Below are 9,641 nucleotides of genomic sequence, written 5' to 3' on the forward strand. Positions count from 1 at the left end.
GGTGGTTACGAATATAACAGTATAATTATAATGGCAAGTTATTAATAACTACTTAAAATTGTTGCCACTTATTGAACATATACTACATACCAGGCATATGTTTATAATTGCATTGGATTTTCTTAACTACGAAAGAGCTTACCCCTTTCACTGATAGAGGAACTAAAGCTCAGAAAAAGAAAGGAGATTAACCAACCTCACATAGCTAATAAATAACAGATCAGGATGATTTTAAACAAAGCTTTTGCGCTCTCCACTAGTCTGAACAGCCTCCTGATGATTTTTCCCTTTTTAAGACAAAGTAGTCTAAAATCATATATTCTTGACACGAACCAGGCACATAAGTTAATGCTAGACTTACATGCGCTGTGTTGTCCTTTCAAACTTTGTTGGAGGCAATGCCCCATAAGTTCCTGTGTTTCAAACGACCTAGAAGATAATCTGTAGACTTTCATAAGTACTTAAATATCATCTAAGACTAAAGAGACTGAGGTCACGCTCAAATCTTAGGATATATGTTTATTCTCAGTTTGGTAATGCTTTTGTAAGGAATTTACCGGGAGGAGTTTGATGAAAGAACTTACATATTGCATATACTGTTGATAATAATCTTGACGATATTCATGCGTCAATTTTCTGGTCTGTAAAGATAAGTTGTGTGCCTCAAGGAGTGATTTTTGTGTGAAGGTGTTCGTTAGAATCGAGTAAGGGAATAGTAGAGGGTTTTCCCATTCCTTTTTTCTCTCTTCATAAGATAACAGAACTGCTTAATGACGTGGAAAGACTGAAGCAGGCACTCAGTGGCCTTTCACAGCTCACGGCGCCAAGCGGGGGTCCCAGCAGGAGGCAGAGCCCACTGATCGACAGCCTGCAGCAGCAAGTGAGGTCCCTGCAGCGGCAGCTGGCTGTGAGTACCCCGCACCCGGAGGCCGGCGTGCCCCTGTGTGCAGGTTCACGGTAGTGGGTGAACGTGTATTTAGAAATCACGTTAATGTGTGGCTATGCTCAGGTCCAGGAAGGTAATCGCGTTTGCTCCAAGTTCCTTGTACTAGTGGTGTATTCGGTGCCTACGCTACGCCAGGCACGATCCTGAATGCGTCACGTACTTTGACCTTGATCTTCATCACGGCCCGACAAGGTTTTATTCCCCCGCTTAACTCTTAAGGAAACAAAGATGAAAATCCCTGATACCTGGCAACATGCAGCTAGAATTTAGTCCTGGGACTGGCTGACTCCAAATCTGGTATCTTCCTAACTGCAGCACATTCCCTAAAATATTGGTCTACTCAGCTAAGGGAGGTTTTTGTTTAATACAATATTTTATACTTTGTACTTATAAATAAAGGTAGACATCCCTCTGGCTTTATACCTATATATTAAAAGAAGACATCTGGAAATAAATATATCCATATATAGGTATCCTATATGCGTATATGTATCTCCTTTCTATGTTAAAGCAACTGGATTGAGAAACTGAAGACGGGAGCTCAGTTCTAAACTCTGCCACTTAAAAGCGAGTTACATGGAACATTCCTCTTAATCCTTGGCCTCTTTATCTGTAAAGTAGGCTAATGAGAACAGATTACTTATTTGTTTGCTTTTTTAATCAGATGAGATAACATAAGGGGCATGGAAATGCTAAGGAAAACATATCCTACTCAAATGTAAATTGTTGCTAATAATTTCCGATTTTATAGGAATTGGTTAGGAGTTGTTTTTTAATAGAAGAGAGCTGTTTTTTAAGGGTTCATTTTATTAACACCCCTGGCCTACAAATTAATGATGACAAATTACTGATTTGGATCTTATCAAAAGGATACGGTAGTCCCTTCAATAATTGGAAATACTGGTTTATTATTTATTATGTTCATGACACTATGCTAAACAATGTCAGGGATCGAGAGAGTACATAGTTTTTGTCCCAGGGAGTTCTGGGTAGTTAGGCAAAATCCAGATCCACACAAAGTAAAAAATAAGACCAAAAATATCAAATACAGAATTGAGAATAAGATCCCAGATTCTAAGTGATTATGAATTCACAGGAAGGAAGGATCACTGGTGTGGTCATGGGAGCTAGTTAAAGAGGAAGGGAACACCTGGCCTGACCCTGTAGGGTAGATGATGTTTTGGTAGGTGAATGGAACACAGAGAATCTTCCAGGCAGGGGAAACCGTAGGAAGGAAGGGGTGGAGGTGGAATGCAAGAGGCAGATACCCATGGGGCCGTGAGAAGCTGATCAGCCGGGCTGGTTGTAGGAGCTGTATTTGTGGCGGAACTGTCAAACCTGTTGAGAAGCAAGCGGATGAGTTTGGATTCTCTTTTATATGGAATGAAGTTTATCCCGAGGTTTCTGAGCCAAAAGTGATATGAGCAAAGAGCTATCTTAATCTCAGAAGTATGAGAGGAAATAAAATCTAGAGGCAGGGAGACAAGATGGGAAGCTTTTGCAATAATCCAAAGTAGACGTCGGTAAGTGTCTGGATGATCTTGTGGCATTAGATGTGAACGAAGGCAGTAATTTCATGGTACCTAGGACAAGTGCCATTGCTTTCACTAGGCATGTTCCCACACATTGAGAGGGAAGTTTATACTACTGTTGTGCTATGAAGTGTTGCATCTGGTGGGTCCAAGGTGGTTTGTTACAAGGTGTGGCGGGAGCACCGTACTGTTGTGTAGCATCAAGCCTGAAGGTGGCGTTGTCACAGGCCTCCATGTGTTTGAACACGGGAATGCTGATACTCTGATCTGTCCACCTTTCCACATTTCTAGGATGCCGACAGACAGCACCAAGAGGTGATTGCAATTTATCGGACACATCTTCTTAGTGCTGCACAGGTAAAAAAAAAAACACACACACACACAAAAAAAAAAAACCACAGAAAAACCCCAAAAACTCTTCCTCCTTTGGAAAAGATTTCAGTTTACTCTTTTTATTTTCCTTCAAAGAATACTTTCAATTTTATTTTTTAAAAATTCCAGTATATTTAACATACAGTGCTATATTAGTTTCAGATGTACAATACGGTGATTCAGCACTTCCATACATCACCTGGTGCTCAACACAGCTGCACTTCTTAATCCCCATTTTAGAGAAGACCATTTTTATTTTCAAGTAAATTTATGTGAAAGTCATTGATGTGTAAAGTAGTTGTATCCCATATGCTTATTTAAAAATAATTGTGTTTCTTTTAATCATGGCTTGTGTATCTCCCAGAGAAATTTACAAAGCTCTATGGTAACACAACATCTTAAATTTAGTGTTCTCTCCATCTGCTTGTCACTCATTTTCTAGACAGTTTGGCAACATATGATGGCAGCCCATGTTAATGGTACTGATAGCTGGAGATAATGCCTTGACATCCATACCTGGCTGTCAGCTAAAACGAGTGGAAAGGACTTCAGTGTTTCTCAGGAGTATTTCTTTGAAATGTAGGAAATACTATAAAAGTGCAAAAATGACAAGGTGTGCAGAAAATTGTAAGAATGTAAGAAAAAAATTGGTTCGGTTGGGAGATTATCAATAATATTTATTTATTGAGGCTTAAACTCAATGAAGCATAAGACTAAGAATTCCCTTCTTTGGGGGTATAATGAGAAAGCTTTTTTAAGAAAAATCACACTAAGAAAATGTTTAGCATATGAAAATACCATACTTAATGCTGTGTAGAAACCCTACGATCAGCATCTCCACAGTTCTCAGGATAGATTTTTCAGGAAGACGGATTAAAAGAGACAATGTTAGAATGGCAGGTGAGGTATAATAGGACTTGTTTAGGATTGGAAGTGTCAGCCCACACTGTTTTTTGTTTTTTTTTTTAAAAGGTGTTGAGATGAGAGAAAGCATCCAAGAAGGTCATTTTTAATAAAAGGAACTAGCTAAGGGGCGCCTGGGTGGCACAGCGGTTAAGCGTCTGCCTTCGGCTCAGGGTGTGATCCTGGCGTTATGGGATCGAGCCCCACATCAGGCTCTTCCGCTATGAGCCGCTTCTTCCTCTCCCACTCCCCCTGCTTGTGTTCCCTCTCTCGCTGGCTGTCTCTATCTCTGTCGAATAAATAAATAAAATCTTTAAAAAAAAAAAAAGGAACTAGCTAAAATAATAAAAAGGAAGAAACTTCACAGTATCAAATTCTTAAAATCAAAAAGCCTTCCTTTTCTATGGGAGATGAGTGGGAAACAAATGGAAAAGAATGAATGGTATGATTGGCTACTTTCTTTTGAGGAGCTAGAAGACGAGCCAGGATTTGAAAGTACAGTTGACCCCTTGAATAGTGGGAGGCAGGGGTGCCGACCCTTCACGGTCGAAAAATCTGCGTCTGCGTATAACTTTTGATTTCCCCAAAAACTTGACTACTAATAGTCTATTGTTGACTGGAAGCCTCACCAGTAATATAATATAGTATAATATAATATAATATAATATAATATAATATAATATAATATAATATATAATAATAATATAATAATATAATAAGTAGTCGATTAACACATTTGGTATGTTATATTTATATTTATATAATATAATATAATATATAATATATAATAATAATATAATAAGTAGTCGATTAACACATTTGGTATGTTATATTTATATTTTTATATACTGTATTCTTACAATAAAGTCAGCTTATGTTATATTAAGAAAATCATAAGAGAAAATACATGTATAGTACCATATGGTATTAATAAAAAAAAACTCTGTGTCTATGTGGACACAGAACTCCTGTTGTTCAAGGGTCACCTGTATATTGCAGTTGTTAGAGAAGATAGTTGATGGACAGCAGAATGGGAACTTTAGGAGGGAAATGGTAGAGAAGTTCGAAAGGACGAGAAGCTCATTCAGATCTGATATTGGCCAGAGGAGGAAGAGCATGCTGTCGCTGAAAGACATGGCAGAGCCTTCAACTTTGTCTGATGTATGCTTCCACAAGTTGAAATTTTACTGACTCCTAATGAAACATAACAAAAGCAACTGGCATCTGAAATAGGCTTGCCTTCTGGCATCGTAAAGTTAACTAAGAAATTCAGTTTAGTCAACTATGGCTAATGTTTGAAATTTAAACATCCTGCTGTTATAGAAACAGATTTTGGAAGCATAACTTTTTATATTAATAGGAAGTGTTATGCTGAAACCTATTCAAGTGTTCAAGCAAAGAAAAAGGGGAAGAGGGTGTTGTAAGCCTACCATATTGACTCGCATTTAATCAACCTCTTGCCATCTTTTTAAGTTCAGTGTTTCTTCCTAAATATAAATGGCTAACATTCATATAAAAAGATCTCAGCCTCATCAGTAATGGGGAAATGCAAATAAACAAGGAGGTGCCATTTTCCACCTATGGGATTGGCAAGTATTAAACAAGATGACCGTCTTAGTGTTGGCCAAGGTGTCTGAGAAATGGGCATATATACCCTGTTGGTGGGAGTGTAAATTGGGACAGTACCTGTAGAGGGAAGTTTTGTAGTGCTTAGCAAAATTAGCAGTTGAGCCTGCTTTTTGACCGGGCAGTTTCTTCTCTAGGAGTCTGCTCATAAAGGTGGGCAGCACCGTCAATGGCTGTCAGACAGCTGGGGAAAGACTCAGCGACATTAGGTGACAGGGCAAGTTGCAAAATCATACATGCTATCCTACTTAGGATAAGAATATAAGTATGGGGTCTTTTTCATTAATTACTTTTCTGATTAACAAAAAACATTTCTCAGCAGGAGCAGGAAAAAAATGAACTCGTAGTTGACTTTGCTCAACTATAACTCACGCTGCTCCTATTATCTGAGCCATTATTGAAAAAGAGAGAAGGAGAGAAGTTTGTCCGTCTGTCTTCTGATAGTAAGTGTTGAGAGCAGCTGGTCTGTACTACTTGTAAGCCGACTTTCTTTCTTTCCATCACACAGCTCTGCCCTCCTTTCCAGTAAGTCCTTTAGAATATCGCGGCAGTGATGAGGCTTTTTAGCATTTGGTGAATTGCAACCACGTAGGCCCTGTTTTGAAGCCTTGGTCTTTAGAATTCTTGTGTAAATGAAGATGACATAAAGTATGTCTGCCTTTCTTCTTTTTCTCAAGGGTCACATGGACGAAGATGTGCAGGCGGCCTTACTCCAGATCATACAGATGCGGCAGGGGCTGGTGTGCTGACCGCAGTCCCGGCCCGCCGGTGTGTGCTTTAGCGGCTGGTGCTCAGCGTTCCCTGTGCCACTCCGTGGCCTTCTGTGGCCTTCCGGGGCCCCCTTGTGCTAGTATAATTGAAATAAAATATATTTTGTTTCATCAGCAAGTTGTTTTTTTGATTAGATGGTTGTGTTACTGAGTGTTTCCATATCAGTTCAAATCTTACATTCTATATATGTTAATTTTACAGTTCGGCAAACAGCCTAACACTGCCTCGGTTGGGCTACGGATTTTTAAGCTGTTGCGTCCCTAATAAAACATAAGACACTTTTGTAGGTCCATATGAAGAGGGGTTAGGCTGAAATAATTGTTTAAAGATTTCTTTCAGGGAAATTAATTTGGTAAGTAGATCAAGAGATCTTTTAGGTCTTCAGTTGAGCCATGAGACCGAACGTGATTTTGAGGAATGTGTCGTACCTTGGCTGGCCAAGCTTTATTGCAGTAACTTCATGAGGGCCTTTGACTTCTTTTGGAGGTACAGATTTTTTTCTTCTTACACTAGTAACTTTTATGCCCCTTTAAATACGTTTCTTTTCATAAAGTGGTGTGCAGTGCTAAATTACATTTAGATTAAAAACAGGCAAGGGTAGAATGTATCAGGAATTTATGTTAAAATGGCCTCATAATATCCACAATAGTCTCTTAATTTTCACTTGTGGTGATTTCTCTCGCCCTAGTATTTAGAGAACTATGACAAATGGCATACTAGATTTTTCAAAGTGTCAAAAATTTTAGGCTTTTTTAAGCAATTACTTTGACATTTGCTACTGTAGTAACCAAACAGTCATTATAGACACATCCTCCAAATGCTTGGTACTTATTTATAGGAAAATTGCACTAATGAATTAATAATGTGAAATGCAGTTTTCATGCAAAATTAGAGAACTGATTTTAGAAAACACATTTTTCACGTTTTAGACAAAAGTGCAATAATAAACGGTAAGATTGTAGATCACAAGGAAGTAATAAAATTGGCCATGTTCTAGTATACTCTATTGCAACCCATCATTTTTTTTAACCACATCTCATTAAGGAGAGTTTATATGTTTTGCTATTTTTATTAATATTTTGTTTACCATTCAGATTGAAGATTACTAATTTGACTGTTAGCAAATAAACTGAAAAACCAAGCTTTCTTTGAATTGCAAAATGTGTCTTAGCAATAATCTTAGAGCATCCTGAATCAGATTTTTTTTTTTTTTTGTGCCCAACGTGGGGCTTGAACTTACAACCCCAAGATCGAGAGCGCATGCTCCACCGACTATGCCAGCCAGGAACCGCCGAACCAGATTTTTTTGGTCCCAATTTTGTATAATAACAAGGACAGAGAGCCATCAAAGTAGCTTCTCCCTCCAGAAACCATCACATTTCTTCAGTGTGAAACAACAGTGAAAAGTCAGAATTGGATTTATTTTTAATTCTTTAGATAGTTTACACGAGCAGTATTTGGATTCTTTTAATTTTTATATTTAATGTCCTTTGGCATGAGTTTCATGAGTTTTATTTAGGTCTCCTTTGAAGCTCTAAAGTAGAGAATGTTCTTTACTGAATACTCACATTTCAGTGTTGTATTTTCCTTAATAGAAGTGGGAGGGCGGGGGGCGCCTGGGTGGCACAGCGGTTAAGCGTCTGCCTTCGGCTCAGGGCATGATCCCGGCGTTCTGGGATCGAGTCTCACATCAGGCTCTTCCGCTATGAGCCTGCTTCTTCCTCTCCCACTCTCCCTGCTTGTGTTCCCTCTCTCGCTGGCTGTCTCTATCTCTCTGTCGAATAAATAAATAAAATCTTTAAAAAAAAAAAAAGTGGGAGGGGAACCTCATGTGTACCTTACCTTGTCTTCAGTCACCAATAAAATGTGGACTGTTGTTTTGAACACCCTCGTAAAAGATATACAAGGTCATTTATGCCATGTACCACTTTGGAGAATTCGGTGTAGAGAATGATGGGGTCCGGCGTACAGATGATGTTGCCCATTTTCAGTCAGTCACATAGAGTGGAGGAGCAAGTAACCTCCTTGAATTAATCCCATCGTCGCATTCACCCACCTTTTGATGTCAGAGGCAGAGATCGCATTTATAACACTGAAGGCTAAAGCTTCTTACATAGTAAACAAGTGGAATATACCGAGTGGGTGATGCTGGTCCCTCTGCTGTTCTGTGTTCGGAAAAACTAGGACATCCGAAGGAGGATGAGTTGTGTCTGAAACGTGAGTGCTCTCTGAAAGAACCACCAGACTCCTACTGGGGTGCGTTCCTTTGTTGAAAGTTTCCACTGATCCATGTTATTCTTACCATTCCTGCTTCATCGGGAAAGCTCATTCTTTTTGCCAGAGGGTCCGCGTTATAAAGAACTATTAAAAGTGAATATTCAACGAACATCTTAAATTTTAATATTACAGTGACTTTATTCACTAGCTATTCCCGCGCTGTTCTAAAACTCCAGATGAATGTAGCTTAATCTTTCTAATGGCTTGCTTTTTATTTCAGCCTTTGCTCTTGACCCTAGCCAAACGTTCTGTGGTTTAAAACTCTCTTAGACGTCGGATCTTTGCTGCTTTAGGAGTCTTGCTGCTTCAGGACATGAGCGCTTTTCCCCCAGTGTTACCAGCTTTCCTCGAACAAGCACCTAAAAACGGTTGTACACATGCTTCTTACCTGCCTGGAGGTGTCTGTTCTTGGTGTACGTGTTTCAGAGTAGAAAAGGGAAGAGTTTCAGGTTCATTTTTGGTGCCCATGATGACGAGGTGTGTTGGTGCCTACTCACACTGAAGCGAAATCGTAGGTGGCAATGGCCGGAAGCTTCTCTCGACACCCACGTCACACAGTGCGAGACAACTCCTTCTTACTGCCTCTTCAGTCTCCTCATCACTGGACTCTGCACCCTCGCGTGGTCTTTTTTCTTCTGGCAAGTTCTGTGCGTCGAAGTAATGGCAGTACCTCTGGCACCAGAATAAGGATGGAAAGACGCTTGCCTGTGTTGAGGATGCAAAAATATGGCGGCACATGCCCGCCAGAGAAGGAAGAGCCTGGGCCTCGCTCCTGGCTGCTACATGTTGTGAGTGCTCTTCAGCAACGACTACGTTTCAGAAAGGAGGAAAGAAATGGCACTGTAAAATATATGATGTACAAAATACAACATGGAACACAGGCATCTCCGCTCCCTTTCATTCGGGGATATCCCCAACTACACTGGCTCTTAGACTTTGTTGTTGGAAGTTCTGCCTAGATCGGACCTCTCCAGGGAAATAGCGACCTGTGTCTTAGCGTGGCTTCTGTCTCTGGTCACGTGTAGGCGCCTCTGGCTCACAAGAGTTGTGATGGTAGAGATTAAAACAAAACAAAACCAGGCACTGCAGCAGCGGCGGCATTCCGGGGAAGCTCCCTGGGCACCGAGAGCGCTCATGGTGAGCGTAATTGGTCATGGGCATCACTTATGCATTGGAGGGCATGTTCATTATTGATGCCTGCATCAACAGACATC

The 9,641-nt window shown here is 40.0% G+C and overlaps 1 protein-coding gene across 3 annotated transcripts in view; it reads left to right on the forward strand.

Annotated features, from left to right (window-relative positions):
- Positions 1 to 6,263, forward strand: part of UACA (uveal autoantigen with coiled-coil domains and ankyrin repeats) — a 90,139-nt gene extending 83,876 nt beyond the window's left edge. For 2 of the 3 annotated variants that reach the window (XM_034660738.1, XM_002922326.4), the window contains exons 15-17: positions 755 to 907; positions 2,770 to 2,835; positions 6,057 to 6,263. In XM_034660738.1, coding sequence (XP_034516629.1) covers positions 755 to 907; positions 2,770 to 2,835; positions 6,057 to 6,128 — 291 coding nt within the window. In that variant the 3' untranslated portion in view covers positions 6,129 to 6,263. Of the gene's footprint in view, positions 1 to 754; positions 908 to 2,769; positions 2,836 to 5,698; positions 5,823 to 6,056 lie in introns of all 3 variants that reach the window. The other variant, XR_004625515.1, reaches the window with a different exon arrangement.
- Positions 6,264 to 9,641: the final 3,378 nt, after the last annotated feature.

This window comes from Ailuropoda melanoleuca, chromosome 5 (genome assembly GCF_002007445.2).
Source record: "Ailuropoda melanoleuca isolate Jingjing chromosome 5, ASM200744v2, whole genome shotgun sequence".
NCBI classification, from domain to species: domain Eukaryota; kingdom Metazoa; phylum Chordata; class Mammalia; order Carnivora; family Ursidae; genus Ailuropoda; species Ailuropoda melanoleuca.